Source organism: Cyprinodon tularosa, unplaced genomic scaffold (genome assembly GCF_016077235.1).
Source record: "Cyprinodon tularosa strain WSP-4 unplaced genomic scaffold, ASM1607723v1 ctg298, whole genome shotgun sequence".
Taxonomy (NCBI): Eukaryota; Metazoa; Chordata; class Actinopteri; order Cyprinodontiformes; family Cyprinodontidae; genus Cyprinodon; species Cyprinodon tularosa.
The window spans coordinates 1,379,145-1,399,549 of NW_024039005.1; the positions used below are offsets into that span (position 1 = coordinate 1,379,145).

At 38.4% G+C, this 20,405-nt stretch overlaps 1 protein-coding gene across 4 annotated transcripts in view; it reads left to right on the forward strand.

Annotated features, from left to right (window-relative positions):
* Nucleotides 1-20,405, forward strand: part of ano3 (anoctamin 3) — a 100,175-nt gene that overhangs the window by 45,902 nt on the left and 33,868 nt on the right. For 3 of the 4 annotated variants that reach the window (XM_038291265.1, XM_038291266.1, XM_038291269.1), the window contains exons 2-6: nt 681-887; nt 13,792-13,922; nt 14,011-14,166; nt 14,261-14,361; nt 14,441-14,485. In XM_038291265.1, the coding sequence (XP_038147193.1) occupies nt 681-887; nt 13,792-13,922; nt 14,011-14,166; nt 14,261-14,361; nt 14,441-14,485 (640 nt within the window). The remainder of the gene's footprint in view (nt 1-680; nt 888-13,791; nt 13,923-14,010; nt 14,167-14,260; nt 14,362-14,440; nt 14,486-20,405) is intronic. The other variant, XM_038291268.1, reaches the window with a different exon arrangement.

Consider the following 20,405-nt stretch of genomic DNA (forward strand, 5'->3'; position numbering starts at 1 on the left):
GATCGGTGTGATGAGCAGGGCTCCACTTTGCCACCATGACTTAACGTGGTTTCTGCACCCACAGCTAAGCAGCCTGCCTTTGCCAGAAGTGCTCAGTAAAAAAAACAGGGATGGGGCCCCACTTTTTACGCCATTCGCCTTTTACAGGCTGAAAAAAAACAGGCACTATTCCTGCCTTTTCGTTGAAAATGATTGTAATGGGGCTATTTGATACTATTTATTTTTATTCTGTATGATCTTTTATTCATTTATGTTTCATTCATGTTTATTTTTGTATTTGCTTTCGTTTTAAGAGTATTGTAGATTTAAAAAAAAGTTTATATATTTTTTTAAAGCACTGTGATTTACTTCTCTACTTTCTTACTGAAAAGTTTGCACCAAAAGGGTGATTTCCTGCGAAAAGTTCACATATCGTCAAACAACAACCATCTGAAAGAGGATTTATCTCTCAGGTCATAAGTGGGATTATTTATAATTTCTTTGACAAATTACATGTAGGTCACCTGCTTTAAATTGCTTCTTAGGCAGAAATTACATTTTTCCTCCACTGGTCGACTTTCTTTTAATGGTTTTGAAGATGGGTAGAAGGTAGAAGAGACACAACATCTGCAGATATGCAGAAATACTTGCATGTTATTTTAATTTCCTTTGTGCACCTCTACTCCCCCCCCCCCCTGCAGGCATGCACACCAGCATCAGCGAGATCCTGAGGGAGAAGAGCCTGAAGCCGTCTCGCCGCAGCCTGCCCTGCCTGGCTCAGAGTCAGACACATCCCATCAACCTCAACCACTTCCTGTCTGTGCCTCTGAGCCCAGATCCCAAACCAGAAGTGGACGACCTGAGTCAGAGCATCAGCACGTCCTGCAGCCTTCTGCCGCCACAGTCAGGCAAGTATAAAGATTATCTGACCATTAAATGAATCAACACTGCTTATGTCTGGACTTTCACTTATTTAGTTTTATTGCATGAATTTATCTTTTCACGTTAAATCAATTCAATTCAGCTTCTATATAGAAACACATTCACATCATGTCATCTCAGGTCACTTTCCAGTTCACCAGATCATCCAGTCAGATTGATTCAAAGTTTTCTATCTAAGGAAAACCAGCTGATTGCATCGACTCATTGACTCTTCAGCAATCCCTCACACTAAGCATGCTTGTAGCGACAGTGGAGAGGAAAAACTCCCTTTGAACAGGAAGAAACCTCCAGCAGAACCAGGCTCAGTGTGAGCGGCCATCTGCTGAGGCCCACTGGGGTTCAAGGAGACAGAAGCAGACATAGAAAAAGAAGCATAGATACAAAAGGCAACTGTCAACCAGCTCCACAGGCGGCCCCGTCCAGGAAACACACAGCCAGGCAGACGAGCTCCGAGCCAGCTCCCATGTCAGAGGATGAAGAGAGCACATCCAGTTAGTCACAGTCAGAGAAACAGGACTACACTGGAAAACAGGCCAAGCTCCAACATCTAGAAACAAAGGTGTTGATGGCAGCAGCACAGCTGATATTTCTCTCCAGGATGGAGTCACAGCCAAACAGGAACAGACCAGATGAAGCTACTATGAGAAAAAGCAGAGAGAGCAGAACGTTAGAGATTGAACTAACAGATTCTGCAGAGTGGGAGAATAGAGATAGAATGAAGCAGAATGATGAAAAAGGGGTCCCTATGTCCTCCAGCAGTCTAAGCCTATAGCAGCAGAACTATAGAGATAGATCAGGATAACCTGAGCCACTCTAACTAGAAGCTTTATCAAAAAGGAAAGTTTTAAGCCTAGCCTTAAAAGTAGACAGGGACTAAAACTAGTAGTTGGTTCCTGAAATCAAACTTGATTAGTAATTTTCTTTTCATGCAGACACAAGAGTTTTTGTTTTATAAGTTTATGCATGTATTATAGTCAGGAAGTACTGAAGAACATCTGTTTGCAACTCAATTTAAACATAGTCTGTGTTTCTTCTTGACGCTGCGTTGAAGTGGAACATAGCCGGCAGCTGCTCATACATTATACTGACATTGGAAGCACACGTATTACTGATTATATTAATCCTGCAAGGCTTCTGCAGAATCTGTTGTAAAGTCACAGCTGTCTGATGCTCTTTCAGATGAAGTGAGATAAAGCAGCAAAACCAAAGGAAAATAAAAACATTTGTGCACTGAGGAGTTGCCTGTATAAAAGAAAAAATATTCACGTCTTTATAAATTTTATGACAAGTGGCAGTGAGAGCTCTATTTCTAGCACCTGTGAGATCTAATAATACCATCTGAGGAAACATTTTTCTTGAGTGCTTGCAGGAAGAATCAAGCAGCGTTTCCAGTTTGGTCATTTCTCAGAAAAAAAATGACATGTTGTGACAATGTTCAGATAAGATATCATGGAACTGCATCAGAATTTTTCCTCTATCTGAACAAGGTGAAGACTGACAGGAAAAATATAGACACAGCAGCTGACAGGGACTGACACAGCTGGGGGCCCATCAGCCTTAAAGGAGAAGTCCGCTCACATTCAGAGTATAAACTTCTGAAAGTACTTTAAATATAAAAATATGACATACTGCTTAATTAATAAGTGTTTTTAATTCAGAGTAATTTTCAATTTTCATTCATAGAAGTTTGGGCAGCAAGTTCCCGTCTACAGCGTAATTACAGAGCTGAAGAAATAAGCTGAGTAGTTTTAAATGAATACTGGAAGATATAAAAACGCTTCCTAAAGAAATTTACATCCATTTTTTATGAACCTTTTACTTGCAATTGGGTACTTCTATATTTTACTGTTTTTTTTTTTGTTTTTTTTATTCAGACTTTATTTTAGATGTTTTATAAGGTGGTAAAACATCCCACTTTTAAAGGAAAAGTTCAGCCTAATTCAGAAAACAAACTTCTGAAAGTTCTTTAAATCTGAAATGATTCCATCCTGTTCAATAAATGATCAGTGTTTTTAATTCAGAGTAATTTTCTTTTACTGGGCTTTACTTCAGTTTCAGCTCTTCTAAAAAAGCCATGTGTCAAAACAAATAGAAACATATTTAAAAACAAAGCTAATTTATTTTCTTTGTAGAAATGTTGCTCTAAAATGTGCTTCCCATATTGAATTTTCTCAGATTTTCAGATTTGTGGGTATTCTGTTAAAGGAAAAGTCGCTCATATTCAGATTCAAACATCTAAAAGTTCTTTAAATCTGAAATGATTCCATCCTGTTCAATAAATGATCAGTGTTTTTAATTCAGAGTAATTTTCATGTGAATGTGCTTTACTGGAGGCATCCATGTTTGTCAAAGAACACTACTGCCACCTACTGGTTAGTGACATTGTCACGGTGCGGTATCGGCTGTTGATCAAGTCCCAGTGCTGTATCTGGTGTTTGTCACAACGCGCTATTATCCAAGTCATCTTGAAAACATTCTTCTTCCAAATGTTGGCTACATATTACGGGTTTTTTCTCTGGCCAGAAGTTCGATGGCAAATCCTCCCTCTTCAAGTTGGCGATCCAACGACCAACCCGTCCGTGGAGGATCAGGAATCAGAAAGGTGGAATAACTCTTTTTTTTTCACTTTTACCCGATGTATTCCAGCATCCAGCTGCCATGCACGTGGGCATTGTCAGTTTCACTATAGCTCTGGTGAATTTCAATGGTGAAGTCCTCTGGAAATCTTCAATAATTGTTGTTGATTGCAGATGTGTCTAGTAGTTCCCATTGATTTAGCTTGGAAAGCGGGGAGAATGGCGCTAGGCTTACCGCACCGTGACGTCACTGCTGGAAGATGGCAGGAGGGAGGGGCTACTATATTTGGGCAAACATGGCCGCTCCCAGAATCAGCGATTTTTAATGATTAACACTAAATTCATTCAATCACTGCGACCGTATAAGTTTTAGGTATAAATAATGATCCATTGATTATTCCTTACTGACTGAACTTTTCCTTTACAAAAAATAAGTTGATCTAATATTGCTATGATCCATCTGCCTGAGGTTCCAATAATAGATTGAATATATCTGCAGGTACAGATGTTTCATTAATCAGATCCACATGTCTGCAAAGTTATTGCCATGGTGAGCTAACTGGGTTTAAAGTTGATTTTTACCTTTACTGTATGGGTTTTTGGATCTTTTTCTTGAGGTTCTGCTTATTTTCTTCCCTTTCTCTTTTGAACTTAATACAAACAGAAGCATGTCATGCTAGCAAAATATCCACCCCCTGAAACACACGGCCCAATGGAAAAAACAAACAAAACCTTGTTGTTTGAACAGTTAGATGTTTTAGAATGTAATTATCAGATAAATTGAGGATCAGGATGAGAAATATTGCCATAATTCTAGTCTTTAGAGGAATCGTTGCAGCCCTACAGCTGGTAAAAGGCTGGGGAATTCATTTTAATAAACTCCCTGCACTCTCTTTCATTTCTCTCTGGAGAAATTTGATTATACTTTTCATTTTGCACATCTGGTAAACATTGTGGGGATTTAGTCTTTCAAGTCTTGTTGCCATTTGAAAAAAACTCTGATTTAATTTCTGAAACTTAGCTTTTGTTATAGGTTTCTTACCCTATTTTATTAGATTTTTAAAGGTATTGTTTGGATCTTTTGTAGTAAATAGCTTTCAAGGTATTAGGAATCAATTCCATTCAGTTTATTTCTATAGCGTCAATTCACATCAAGGCGCTTTCCAGTTCACCAGATCATCCAGTCAGATTGATTCTAAGTTTCTGTCTAAGGAAAACCAGCTGATTGCATCGACTCATTGACTCTTCAGCAATCCCTCACACTAAGCATGCTTGTAGCGACAGTGGAGAGGAAAAACTCCCTTTGAACAGGAAGAAACCTCCAGCAGAACCAGGCTCAGTGTGAGCGGCCATCTGCTGAGGCCCACTGGGGTTCAAGGAGACAGAAGCAGACATAGAAAAAGAAGCATAGATACAAAAGGCAACCAGCTCCACAGGCGGCCCCGTCCAGGAAACACACAGCCAGGCAGACGAGCTCCGAGCCAGCTCCCATGTCAGAGGATGAAGAGAGCACATCCAGTTAGTCACAGTCAGAGAAACAGGACTACACTGGAAAACAGGCCAAGCTCCAACATCTAGAAACAAAGGTGTTGATGGCAGCAGCACAGCTGATATTTCTCTCCAGGATGGAGTCACAGCCAAACAGGAACAGACCAGATGAAGCTACTATGAGAAAAAGCAGAGAGAGCAGAACGTTAGAGATTGAACTAACAGATTCTGCAGAGTGGGAGAATAGACATAGAATGAAGCAGAATGATGAAAAAGGGGTCCCTATGTCCTCCAGCAGTCTAAGCCTATAGCAGCAGAACTATAGAGATAGCTCAGGATAACCTGAGCCACTCTAACTAGAAGCTTTATCAAAAAGGAAAGTTTTAAGCCTAGCCTTAAAAGTAGACAGGGTGTCTGCCTCACGGACTAAAACTGGTAGTTGGTTCCACAGGAGAGGAGCCTGAGAACTAAAAGATCTGCCTCCCATTCTACTTTTAGAAATTCTAGGAACCACTAGTAAACCTGCAGATTGAGAGCGAAGTGCTCTGTTAGGAACATAAGGAACAATCAGATCTCTGATATCAGATGGAGCTTGGCCATTTAAGGCTTTATATGTGAGAAGGAGGATTTTAAATTCTATTCTGGATTTAACAGGAAGCCAATGAAGAGAAGCCAGGATAGGAGAGATATGATCTCTCTTTTTCATTTTCATTAGAACTCTGGCTGCAGCATTTTGGATCAGCTGAAGGCTTTTAACTACAGTTTGAGGACTTCCTGATAGTAAAGAATTACAATAGTCCAGCCTTGAAGTAACAAATGCATGGACTAGTTTCTCAGCATCACCCCTGGACAGGAGATTGCTCATTTTAGCAATATTCCTTAGATGAAAAAGAAGAAAAAATGTAGAATACTCTTTGATCTGGGATTTAAATGACAGGTCCTGATCAAAAATAACTCCAAGATTTTTTACTTTATTATCAGAAATCAGTTTAATCCCATCCAAATGAAGTGACTGGCTAATCAGCTTCTTTTTCAGAGACTCTGGTCCAAAGACTATAACTTCTGTTTTGTCTGCATTCAGAAGCAGAAAGTTAAGAGTCATCCAGGTTTTTATGTCTTCAGACATGCCTGTAATTTATGTAATGGGTTAGCTTCATCTGGATTATAGACAGATATAGCTGCTCCACCAGCTCCACAGGCGGCCCCGTCCAGGAAACACACAGCCAGGCAGAGAAAAAGGACTACACTGAAAAACAGATGAAGCTACTATGAGAAAAAGCAGAGAGAGCAGAACGTTAGAGATTGAACTAACAGATTCTGCAGAGTGGGAGAATAGAGATAGAATGAAGCAGAATGATGAAAAAGGGGTCCCTATGTCCTCCAGCAGTCTAAGCCTATAGCAGCAGAACTATAGAGATAGATCAGGTGGGCTCTCCTCATCCTCCGCAGGAAGTTCAAGCGCTTCTGGGCCCTTTGGACCAGTGAGGTGGTGTTTCCAGTCCAGGTGAGGGTGTCTGTGATGTTCAGACAACCTCTGCACATCTGTTTTCTTTTCTATATGGAGACATTTCTACCAAGTTGTTCCAGGGCTTAGCGGGTATTAGTGCTCACTTTTTCACTTTGTTTTTTTAACAGTGCAATTTCTGGCAGAGGAAGGAGGAAGGGGAAGTGGTGGTCTAGTGGTTAGGGCATAGAGTTTGGAATCCTGATGTCACGGGTTGTTTGGAGGTTTTTATGAGGACCCAAATACAGAGGCTGACAGGCAGGGGTGAGTTCTTAAAAGGTTAAATGGAGATAAGGCGGCAAAAACAGGTATCCAAAAAATCCGACATAAAAATCAAAAACAAGCCAGAACCATGGAGACATCAGGGGAAAACCATCAAGGAGCCAGGGTGAGAAAAGGTAGATGAGGAACCAGCAAAGAGAGACTGCAGAGTAGGGATGGGAATCGAAAACCGGTTCCTGTTAAGAACCGGTTCCGTATTTTCCGATTCCATGGCATCGTTTGGCAGCTCGCTGAATGATTCTTTTTTCGATTCCCGCAGCACCAGAGCCTAGAGCGTCGGCTCTGGGGAGCACGTCTTACGTCACGTTTTCTACGTAAGTTACGTAAGTTACGTAAGTTACGCAAGTTACGCAAGTTGGAAGAACTATTCGAGGAGGAAGACAACGAGCTGCGGTCACTTTGTGAATCAAAGCCCCGTCTTTCCTTAGCCCAGAGGGTAGATCAGGAAATCCAGCTCTATAAAAGCTTGCCCTCCATCCTCTGCAGGGATAGCGCCACACTGTGGTGGTGGAACAAGCAAGATACGCTGCCCTTGCTATCTGGACTGGCTGAAAACTACCTCTGTGTGCAGGCTTCCTCCACCCCATCTGAGAGGGTGTTCTCCATGGCTGGAGACACCATAAGCCCTGAAAGATCCCGTATCCTTCCAGAAAAAGCAGATATGCTCATCTTTCTGCAAAAGAACTGTTAATTTTCCCTACTACTGTTTTATAATTAGTATTTTTTGTTATTTAAAATAGGTTATTATCCCATCATTTGTTATTAGACATTGTTGGTTATTAAGTTTGTTCTTGTATTCATTTTTCATTTAAACACAGATGTTACTCCAGTTTCACATTTCCTGTGGACATCTTGATCTTGTTGATTTTGTAAGATTGTGCAATAGTTAAGTAAACAAAGTTGATTCTGATAATCAAACTGTTTGTTTTTCTTTTTCCCCCAAATTGGAATCGAAAAAAGAATCGATAAAGAATTGAATCGTTTCATAGAATCGAAAAGGGAATCGGAATCGCGAAAATCTTTTCAATTCCCAACCCTACTGCAGAGGGAGTGTATTTATGGATAACTGAACAAAGGTAGAGCTAACGAGCTGATAGGGAGCAGGTGTGACGAGAGCTGACGGGGAAGCCAAGGGAAAAGGACACAAGGGGGCAACAGAGGACAGACAGAAAAACGTAATCAACTTAAATTAATCCAGACACCAATAAAGCTAGAAAACAAGGAAAAACCTGGATGAACTTAAAACTGAAAACTTAGAGAAATAAACAACAGAACCAGGATCGTTACGCCTGAGGTTCTGAATTCAAGTCCCACTCCCACAGTGAAGTGAAAAGTGAAGTGAAAGCCCTTTGGGAAACTCCTCCAACTCCCATTGTCATTGTGACACAGCGCACACAAGTGAACACTGCACACCATGAAATTGCATTTATGCCTCACCCGTGCAAGGGGGCAGCCCTCAATGGCGCCCCAAGGGAGCTGTGTGGCAGGACGGTACCATGCTCAGGGTACCTCAGTCATGGAGGAGGATGGGGGAGAGCGCTGGTTAATTACTCCCCCCACCAACCTGGCGGGTCGGGAGTCGAACCGGTAACCTTTGGGATCCAAGTCTGACACCCTAACCGCTCACCCACGACTGCCACTCTGGGTCCCTGAGCAAGACCCTTAACCCACCCCCACTGCTCCCTGAGCGCCCCACAATGGCAGCCCAATGTTCTCCAAGGGGATGGATTAAATGCAGAGAGTGAATTTCGTTTCTCTGTACTTGTGACGATTTAAAAAAAGCTGGAATGGCTCCTGGATAAGAACAGCTGATCAAAATGTTGTGAACTTAATTTTTTAAACTACCGTCTGAAGTGTTTAACTCTTCTGTCCGTGCTGCAGTGTTTGATCTGTAATAAAAAGCTGTTAAAACTGTCATGAAGCAATATTCCACCAGTTTAACTCTTGGTTTCAGCGCTGCAGCTCTGTGGGTTGCAGCCAGATGATCTGATAGCTGCAAATATAGGCTTGATTAGATCAATTAAAAGGCTGTTAAACATGAAATGAGAGATAATCTCTGCTGCTCTTTGACATCCTCCATTTCCCATGTTCAAACAGTTACTCTCTCGTACTGACAGATTCTTTAGCATTTAAATAACCCATAAAAGAAAATATTGAACATGTTTTTTCTTTGCTAGATTCAGTGTTGCATTATGGGAAACTTGGACAGTTATCTTCTGGGGCTGCAGGTCCTTCCTTTGCTCTGTCAGCTTTAAGAAGCAGTTTGCTTGTGGACATAAGAGGGGAGAAGATAAAGGAGACTTTTATGCTTTTTCTTACAAGCTGACAGTCTGCTGGGATTCAGATGAAATATATATGACCTCCTGAGATCTAAGCACAGCAGTAACACAGTGCAACGTCTCCCTTTCTAATCGAATAGTTTTGTTTCTTTCTTGTTGAAGTCACTTTAATCGACTGTTCAGCTTTGGTCTGCAGGGCTTGCTTCTTTGGAGATTGCAATTAATAACATTTATTGCAGCTGTATGTTTCAGTTCTTAGTGTCTATCTTGTCAAACCATTCAGAGTTTACTTCAGTAGCTTTAATAAACTTACATTTTATTAAATAAAATTGACCTGTGCTTTTATACTCGTCCAGTTTATGGCACAGTTTCCTGTGAGCCATGTTTCTGATTAAAGAACAGAAAACATAAATACCCCTTATTATATATATTTATTTATGTTTCTTTTTGTTCCAGCCTCAAACTGGAAAGTATTTCATTGGGAATTTAATGTGACCAACACAAAATAGCTTATTTTAAGCAGAATAAGAATATAAACATTCTAACATGCATATGCAGACTTTTTTCACTCAGTGATGCTCGCTGTGCCCCAATGACGGAAAAACCTCCTGGACTAAGAGGACATAAGATGAGATGCAGGGGGAATTTTACCGAACCGTGTAGAAAACATTTTAACTTGCATTTATGACTTTGCAATATTCCTGAAGAAGGATTTATCACAATCAACGCTTTTTCTTAGCAGTCGATATTGACAATTATTGATTTATTTTTAACATTTGAAATAAAGACCAGGTAAAAAAAAGCCCAAATTTAAACTCTAACCCAAACCCTGTATTAAGAAATGTTGTCAGTTCTCAGGTATTAGGAAATACCGTCTACTGTAAGGCAAGGCAAGGCAAGGCAAGGCAAATTTTTTTGTATAGCTTAATTCAGTACAAAGACAATGCAAAGTGCTTTACATGACTAAAATATAGGAAAATAAAACAGAATCAAAGCGAGTAGGAAAAAATAAATAAATAAATAAAATAAAAAAATAAAAAATGCAGGAACAAAAAGGACTTAAGAAAATAAAAAAGTTGAACTAATGATGTTTCAGTTGAACTGTTTAACTATAACAGTGGAAGGCAATCCTAAACAAATGTGTTTTTAGTCTTGATTTAAAGGAACTCAGGCTTTCCGCACTTTTACAGTTTTCTGGAAGTTTGTTCAAGATAAGTGGAGCATAGGAACTAAATGCTGCTTCTCCATGTTTAGTTCTGGTTCTAAGTCTGCAGAGCAGGCTGGAGCCAGAAGACCTGAGTGGTCTGGAGGGTTGATACACTGATAGCAAGTCTGTAAATGGTTGCAAAAAAAGAATTTCCCACAAGAGATTAATATAGGGATTCTGATTCTGAAACGTTTCCAGCTCTCAGAAAAAAGTCAGTTCTTTGGAAAACGTTTGTTCCTAGGTATTAGGAAAAATGTCCGTTGCCAGGGAAACGTTGTTGGTTTTCCGTTGTCTGTCACAAACTGAGACTCTGCATCATATTTACACTACATGGCAACTTTTCAAATTCCTTTAAATAGAACTCAACTCAACTTTCTACTGCATTTTGCACCACATTTATTTATTTATTTTTGTCCCGCTTTGAACCTTCCACATCAATGCCTTTTGCACCATGTCTCTCCTACACTGTGTACGTTTTGATCATTGCTGCCCTTTATAAATGGAAATGTTCATTTCACTGCTAAGCTGCTCATTCAGTGTGGATAAAGTTTCCACACTGAATGAGCAGCTTAAATTTTTGAAAAAACTTCTCTCCACTTTGAAAACAAATAGCATATTCACAACCCTGTACCCGCTCCCAAGAGGGAACGCCTATTAAACCCATGCGAGAGCGTGCACAGGCCCATGTCTCCTCATGCACGCTCTGGTTAAAAGGTGCGGTTTGCGTCACTCATGCAAGCTTACTTTCTAAAAGAAGATTTGCAGTTTTTTCACTATGTCAGACTCGCCACCGGTAAGTGAAAACGGGGACGAGCACGTATGATGGCCTTACGTAAACATTTCACCAGAATGACTGACAATTAGAAAGACCAATCATTTAGATGATCCACCCGGAAAATAAATATCCTCCACTAAACCAGAATTAACCCAATGTGGGAAAATAAAGACGTTTTTTCTACTCTATACCTTTAATAAAGCTATATTTTCACCTAAAAAGAACTCAAAATAAACATCTCTGAAGTTTATTTTCAGTCATAAAAAGGGAAATTTATTATTTCCTAACCAATAATTTTTGCCCACCATTACTGTCCGACAGAGATGGCAAAAGTACTCACTTTCCGTACTTGAGTAAAAGTACAGATACTTGTGTTAAAAAATACTCTGGTAAAAGTGGAAGTACTGATTAAACTTCTTTACTCAAGTAAAAGTAACAAAGTACAGGCTTGTAAATTTACTTAAAGTATAAAAGTAAAAGTAGAAACCACTTTTTTCATGCCGTTGCCTACATTTTAAATGGATGTCTGCCAATAGGCCTAGATCTCCGTTGTGTTCATTTTCAATCATCTCGTCGTCCATGCTACTATGCTAACGCCACCGCCACCAAGCTGCAATGATTTGCCGCCAATGAATACCGCCGAATCTGTCGATTCATCTTGTAGTGGTGCGTCAAATGCAACGTAGATTCCCATCCAATTAGATTGAATTTGGTATTGATGACATGAAAAATAATAACGGTAACTCCATTGAAATGATTCAAAACTAAAGTAACGAGCCAATTTTTTAAAATGTAAGGAGTAGAAAGTACAGATATTTGTGTAAAAATGTAAGGAGTAGAAGTAAAAAGTCGCCATAAAAATAAGTAGTAAAGTAAAGTAAAAATATCAGAAAAATCTACTTGAGTACTTCCCATCTCTGCTGTCCGAACTGATCGATCTGATTTGACATGCAATGATTGAATTGGTATCTTTATATAAAACATGCAAGAGAGAGAGAAAAAAAACAATGTTTAAAAACATTGGAGAGAGAAAGAACAAAGTACCTTTCTTTCCTGAGTTAATATATAGCTCGATTACATGTGCGAAAAAAGAGTAGGATTCATGGCAAATGGAGGACCACAAAGCTTTCCCTTTCCTTAGTTTTTGCTCCATTAGTGTTTTGTTTACTTGCATTCAGAATGTGAAATTTTATATACTGGTATATATATATTTATAAATAGAAGCAATTTAAACTCATTATCGGTGGATTTACACGCCCGTACTGTTTTATATCTTCCTCATGTGACTCTGTCACCAAATGATAACGTATTTGGTTTCTCTACAGCAAATGTCCCAGCAGGTGAAAGGAGAGCTGCAGATTTAATGGAGATTACCTGAAATCTAACTATGTCGATTTTTTTTCTCAAACAAGATGTTGGGGAAGATTCTCAGTCATCCAGGTCATTGTCATTCCAAAAAAATAAAAAATCAATCCCCTGGGCTTTGTTTCCAAGTTTGAAGACGTTTCTCTTCCATCCAGGAAGCTTTTTCAATTCAAAATGTCAGAAATAGCGTTTAGTTCCAGGTTTTATCCAGCAGCCCAACAAAGCCTGGTTTTTTGGGGTTTTTTTTCCTGGAAAGGGAACATAAGACCTGTTCAGCCAGGCCAACATTTCATTTAATAACCACCCTTTCAGAGACATAGACAGGTATGGGGCATTGCAGGCTAACAAAGAAGCCAAACGACCCCCATTCCAAAGGGGGGGGACCCGTTCATCCGTTTCTATTTGCATGTTTTCTAAACTAAAACCAGGCCTTGTTGGGCTGCTGGATAAAACCTGGAACTAAACGCTATTTCTGACATTTTGAATTGAAAAATCTTCCTGGATGGAAGAGAAACGTCTTCAAACTTGGAAACAAAGTCTAGTGGATTGTTTTTTTTAACTCATTACCAGATATAGAGTTTGACCTATTTCTTAAAAGAACTATTCTTGGATTTATTGTTAAATTTTTATACCATATAGATCAGGGGTCTTCAAGGTTTTCCAGGCCAAGGTCCCCCAAACTGATGGCGAGATGGAAATATATTGTATGAAAGTGTGTTATATCAAACTGGTCCTATGTAACAAAAGTAATTCTGCCCTTTAATTATTAAAGTGATTCTTTCTAAACTGATTCTGATTCCAGGTTGATGGGACAGGTGTTGTGAATGAAACGGTGCCCCGCTTGAAAGAGCTCCTGTGTGTCGCTGAATGTGAGCATTGATGACTGAAAGACATCTTCTGCCTCCATTTATCTGTTTACTGCAGTCTGTTGGATTCATGTTAATGTGGATTAAAGACATTTCAATAAGTGGAAATATAAAAAAGTCTAATCAAACATAACTTTCATGACCCACATGCAGTACCTCCGGGGACCCCCAGGGGTCGAGGACCCCCTGTTGAAGACCTCTGATATAGATCAATGTAGGCCTGCGAAAGCCCACTTTCTTATCACACTCTAAACAAAGAATCTGAGTAAAGTGCAAAATAAGGGTGGAATAAAACTGAAAAAAATATATATAATTGAAAATTGGATAAAGGAGATGCTGCTTAGCTGACACCACATTTAAACAGCATGTTTTCTCTCCTTGAGATCTAATTTCAATGTTTGTGGACAGATTAACGAAAGTACTGAGATGAACAACAAACAAATGCTTAAAGCAGAAAGGAGGCTTTAAGTGCTTTTCTCATTAGTTTGATATAATGAGTCCCATTGATTGTGTTTTGTTTCTGTGCAGCAGAGGATGTCAAAGACGGCTATATGGAGGAGACTGAAACGAGCGCAGATGAACCCAAAGAAGATCCAACATTTCTTCTACAGAAGCCGGTCAGCCGGGCGAAGTTAGGGACGCGTGCAGATTCTGTTCAGGTACTTCCAGCTGCAGGTATTCTTTCATCCAATCCTCTACAAGCATTTATGGAAAAAGTGACAGTTATGTGATGCATTAATTCTGCAGGGGAAAAAACAATCAGACTCTTCTGGACTGTTTTTCCGAGATGGAAAAAAGAGAATCGATTACATCTTGGTTTACAAGAAGTCCAGCCCACAGGTGGAGAAAAGGTGCACATTTGAGAAGAATTTACGAGCCGAGGGTCTCATGTTGGAGAAGGAGGTGAGCATTTCCAGCCTTTCCTTTTTTAACTTTTACCTCTTTCTGTTCTAAACCTTTTTTTTTTGTTTGCTTGTTGTTGTTTTTTAAATCAAAGCCCTCTTTGACGAACAACGACATCATGTTCGTGAAGGTCCATGCTACCTGGGATACGCTTTGCAAATATGCAGAGCAGATGAACATCCGCATGCCTTTCAGGTAACTTTACAGACCTTTAAGTGTTTACAGTAACTGATAACTTTGTCTAACTTTAAACACATTTGTCTGTTTATTTTAGAAAGAAATGCTACTTCACTGACTGGAGGAGCAAAACCCTCGGCAGGTGAGGAGAATTACCTGACATTTGAGTTTTTTCTCTCTCTTCGGTTTAGAGATTTGATGCACAAGCTGGAGGTACATTTTTAAATCTGGAGAAGTCTGAAATATTGCTTTCCTTTTAGAATAGAAGAAAATCTTAATGTCTTTTAAATAATTACTTCTTGCTTTGGCAATCGAAAAACTGTTGGCCCCCAGATCTACTAGATTCTAGTAACACTGCAAAATCTTCTAGAAATAAGTCATTTCTTAAACATTTCTTAAATTAAGTGTATTTACCCTTAATTTGAGTAAATAAATGAGATACGATAACCGATACGTTTTAACATTTAAGCTTGATGTATCATGGAGCTGTTGACCTTTATTTTATTTTATTATTACAATTGAATAATAACAGTATTAACAATTTAATGCTAATAAAGTGCACTTACCTGTTGCTTTTATTCTATAAATTCTAACATTGTGGGATAAATAAAGGATTAGCTCATTTTAGAATACTTAGATAACACGTTCTATTGGGATAAAGGAACTGGGTTCTTTCTAGATCTTTATTCCACTTTCTGTGTGGGCTCCAGTAACATATGACATTTGATATCTACTTTCAAAGTTAAAGGTATAGTGCCGAATGTTCTTTTTGGATCATCAAAATAAATAGTAATAATACAGCTGAGTTTGACATAGTGGAAAATTGCAAATCTTTTGCAAAGCAAGCTTGTATGCACGATGCAAACGGCAACATTTAAACAGAGCGTGCACGAGGAGAAATTGACTCGTGCACGCCCTTGCTTGTGTTTACTAGGCGTTCCCTCGGCAACAGATACATGGTTATGCGTGTGCATTATTTTTCAAGTGGTCGGGTCTTTTAAAAAACTCATGAAAATCCTCCATTATACCTTTAATATAAGGTGCTGCTGATGGTGATCACTCTTATCAACCTGGATGTTCTCCAGAGTCTGAAATGCTTCTGTCAATCACGTCTGACTCAGGGTCTCTCAGGCCAATGAGGAAAGTTTCGTCTCCTCTCTTCGTTTCCGTAGCTCGACGCTTTCTTGCTTTTTCATGTGCTTTTTAAATTGCATTTAACCGGCTTTTTAGAAACCATACAGCTTGCAGTTGTTTTCATTTATGGTATTTTCTGCTCCTATAGTCTCTCTCTCTCTGAGAGGCTGAGCCTGCAGAGAGGGGAGGGGGGAGCAGCAAAGAGCTGCAACACAGACTGGTGAATCTGTTGCAGTTAGTGCGTGCGGGTGAGAATAAAAAAGATAGATCTTGTTAAACGAATATCAATACCAGCGTTGGTATCGACAGTATCGATCCACACACCTCTACTCCATACATAAGTAGTAGATCAGTCTATGGACTGATCTACTTCATCTGTCTCCACTCCGACTCCAGTTTCAGGCTCGGGGAGGAAACACCCCTGTTCTTTCATCCTGTTCATGCATTTCAAACAAATTCAGCGCTAAAGTTTTACTGCCGAGGTCTGAGTGCCAAAAACTAAAGTATTAATAAAATTATTCTATTTCTTTCCGTGTGAGTTTTTCAGATTGAACTGCCAAAGTCTCTCCTCACTTTCTGGAAAACCGACGGAAAATCTGGTTTCCACCAATTTCAGCCTGTTTTGTGGTTATTCTACAGCAGATGAAGCAATCGTGTTTGATTTTAAGCCTTTAAAGCCCGATCCAAGAATAAAATAAAACAAAAAATAACTTTTTTTTTGGTTTGAATTCCTTATTTACCCTTTTAACAAAATATGTAAAAAGAAAAAACAGAAATAAATTTTTGATAACAATAATTTATTACTATGCGATAAGTCAAAATAATTTTTTGTGTAGTCTTCTACTGGCTGTTATCAGGTATATCTGATTGTGTACAATAGGATTTTGAGCAAAGTTTTTACCATTAAATTATGCAAAAGGTGTCAGACGCAAAACATTTCAGAAACTGTATGTATCAAATACGATACGTTTGGCATTACAGGGTTAATCATCGTTATAGAAGCTCATAAAGCTTGGCGTTAATGCTTCAGTAGAGTGGCTCACCTACTTTTGGCTGCTTATTTCAATAACATACTTTCCAGCGAAGATAAATGGAGCCGCAGAAGATCATTTGCATACTATTTTTAGATGGATGCAGTTAGCTCTGATGGCATCTAGACTCAAATTTCTATTGTTCCTTCTCACAACAGAAAGAGACTGTCTGACACCAAACCTTTAGACCAAATGTCTAGCAGCATCTAGAAAATTCTTCTCTACGTCGGTATTTTACAGCTTAAAGTTTTCTCTAAAATGTTATTTAACAAGACCTCATAGCTGCAGGAGTTTGATGGAAATAAACCAACAAGAGCCTTTATAAGAGGCCGTTTATGGTTACCGTAACGATAGAAAAGGTGTCATGGTGAAGTTTGACTGGTATGTGGATAAATATAGATGTTTAAAGCTGGTGAAGATTCTCAGTCATTCAGGTCATACACTGGAAAAAATCGAAATCTAGGTAAGTCATTTTTTCTTAAAATAAGTGTATTTGTTCTTGGATTGAGGAGGTAAAGGAGACATTCTGCCAATGGAACAAGACAATTTACATTTAAATTAAGAAAACAAAACTGCGTTGTCTTATTTCAAGTGCATTTTGTCTAATTATCTTATTTAAAGAGTAAAAACACTCATTCCATTGGCAGATCATCTAATTTACGTAGTCAAATTAAGGGTAAATACACTTAATTTAAGAAATTTTTACTTATTTCTAGATTGTTTTTTCAGTGTAGTTATTCCAAAAAATTTAAAAATCAATCCAGTGGACTTTGTTTTCAAGTTTGAAGACGTTTCTGTTCCATCCAGGAAGCTTTTTTAATTCAAAATTTCAGAAATAGCGTTGAGTTCCAGGTTTTATAGAGTGGACCAAAACCACTTTGTTTTGCTTTATTTTGACCAAAACGCATCGCCTGTTTTAGCCAGACCAACTATTCCATCGAAAAGCCCCCCTTTGAGAGACATAGACAGGTATTGAGGATTACAGGCTAATAAAAGACGTCCCCCATTCCAAAGGAGCTGACCTGCTCATCCGGTTCAATTTGCATGTGCATGTTTTCTAAACCAAAATAAAGTGTTTTTGGTCAACTTTATAAAGCCTGGAATTCAATGCTATTTCTGACATTTTGGGCCGGATTTATCAGGATCCAATTTTGCGTGCAGTAATTTGCGCTCGCAAACTGGAATTTTGCGCGAGGGGCTGAACCATGGTTTGCGGGTGATTTAACAAGATAGATTGCGTAACTGGTGGAAGGTGCAAAACTGTTGGAGACGCCCTATTTAAATGATGGTTTTGTGCGTTTTGTGGTTTGCGGCAAAGTAGTTTGTAGTTTGTACAAACTAGTGCATTAAGAAATTTAAATCTTACAGTGACACCCCCACCCCCTCCAAAAAAAATAAAATAAATATATCTAAAAAACTTTGGCAACCTTTATTCCCTAAGGTGGCATGTGGCTGAATTTCTACTTCACTGCAGTAAAAAAACAAAAAAACAAGCGTTTTGTATTGGCCTGTAGAAAAATGCACATACCAAATGGCTCACAAGAAGTGACTGTGGATGAGATGACTGCGCGTACGCATCCCCGCAGAATTGGCATGTTGCTCCACAGGTGCAGAGGTCGGGGTTCTCCGGTAGGGCGTCAGGGCGACATGGCATTCAGAACGTCGGACAGCACTTCTGAAAAACGAGATTGGGAGATCCCAGCTCTCGCTGCAACCGTACGCTGGAATGACCCAGATGCAAAAAAGTGCAACGTTGCAAGGAGTTTGGTGATATCTGGTATTGCGTGGGTCCTCCTTGTGGCTGGCTCCAAATCCATTCGGAGTTCCTCCAACAGCTCCAAAATGGCAATGCTGGATAAACGATATGTTTTGATGATTGTTTCCTCCTTCATTCCAAAAATATTCACACGGAGTGAAAAAATGCGTTCTCTGCGTCTCCTTGCTTCATTTCCATGTCTCCTTCTTGCGACAATAACCGCCGCCATGTGTGCGCAATTACGCATACAGACCATTTGCACCTTCTTTTGAAACGTGTTAAATATAGAGTCAGATACTGTTAGCAAAATTGCTTTCAGGTTTAATAAATCACTTTGCGAGTGCTAAATTAATATATTTACATGTTCTCCTCCCACAAGACGCACTTTTGCGTGTAAACGCCCCATATTGCATATTCATTGCAGAAAAAGTACTAAATGGATAAGAGGCGCTATTTAGGACGTTTTAAAGACCAAATCCTTTTAGCACGCTGTTGATAGATCAGTTTGTACATTTTTTAGCGTGCGCAGTGAAATAGCTCACATTTTTATACACGCAAACCTTTGATAGATCCGGCCCTTTGAATTGAAAAAATCTTCCTGGATGGGAAGAGAAACGTCTTCAAACTTGGAAACAAAGTTCAGTGGATTGTTTTTTTTTACTTTTTTCGAAAAGATATTATATCCTATATGTGAAGAATATCTGTGTGCGGCTTGTTGAGTAGAGGGAGGTTTACGGCCAAATAGAAAATCTTGCCAACTATGATTAAATTAGACTGTAATTTGGTTATATGTTGGTGTGGAGAGGAGTTCAACGTCAGATATGACTAGTTGCTGCTGGAATCAAAGCTGACTTTGTTTCATTTGTTACTTAAATAGTGTTCAGTCTGTTCATTAAAATAAATGCATAGATTAATCAATTTCATCTGATTTTTCTACCTATGTGAGTTACAGTAGAGGAACTTTATTAAAGAAGCACCCAGTTTATTCCGTCTGTTCTTCAAGAAAAGTAAAATCATTTTAGTTCAGTTTCAACACTTAAGTTTAAAATGTGTTTAATACCAAAATAACAAAATCTTTGAAGAAGGATAGAAAAATAGGAACATTATCAGCTAGCTAATTTTTGTTCATGCATCCTTAAAATTTCATGAAAAAAAATATGTTTTAGACAACTTTTTACTTCTACTCCTTACATTTTAAAAATAAACTTATTAATTTAATTTGGTTCAAACTAATTATTATGGCCTGTTGGTATTAAAAGAAAACAAAAATCATCAAAATAGCATGTTTCATCCAGATAATTCATTTCTTTATGGTTGGACTTGGTGCTGCCCCAACCTGTTGTTCACCAACATTAAACTAAATAGTTTTTCAAGATGATGCAAAGTTAAATTTGACACTGTTGCCATTAGTAACAAAACTAAGAAAATTAGGTCTAAGGAAGTTATCATCCAGAATTATAAAAAAAAATATTGTACTTTTACACTTTTACTTGAGTTAAAAGCTTAAATTGATCTTTAAATAGGATTTATACTTCTACTTGATTTATAAACATTAACAATTTGGACACCTCTATATGTATATCCGTCTAACGTTTAAGATCAAAATATTGTAGTAGACCATAAAAGACATTTAATATTTGTTATTGTTTTGTTACATTTTAATATTTGACATTTAATTTGTATACAAAATTTACCGTTATACTTCCCATCTGCACATTTCTAATCTTCTTTAGTATTTAAACTAGTTCGTTGTTAGATTTTTAGTTATCCGAGCAGATACCTATATTTATTTTTATATCTTAGGTTTTTATTTCTATTTTTTTATTTTTTATTTTTTTATGCCATGGTTCATTATATTTTATAATGCACCGTGGGGTTGAGAGGAATGAAATTTCATCTGTGTTGTATGTTTACCATGTAGCACATTTGACAATAAAGTTGAGTTGAGTTGAATAAAATCTTGTGGACTTTTATAAAATTATGATCTGCATAAATGTACTTTTTTAAAAGACTATTTTGATTTGACAAGCAAGCTTCATAAGAGTTATTAACATTTGCAGATATCTTTGAATTCCCATCTGTTTCAGTGTGAGCCAGATTTGTGTTTTGATTTGGGATCTGCTGGTTCCCATGGCAATAAG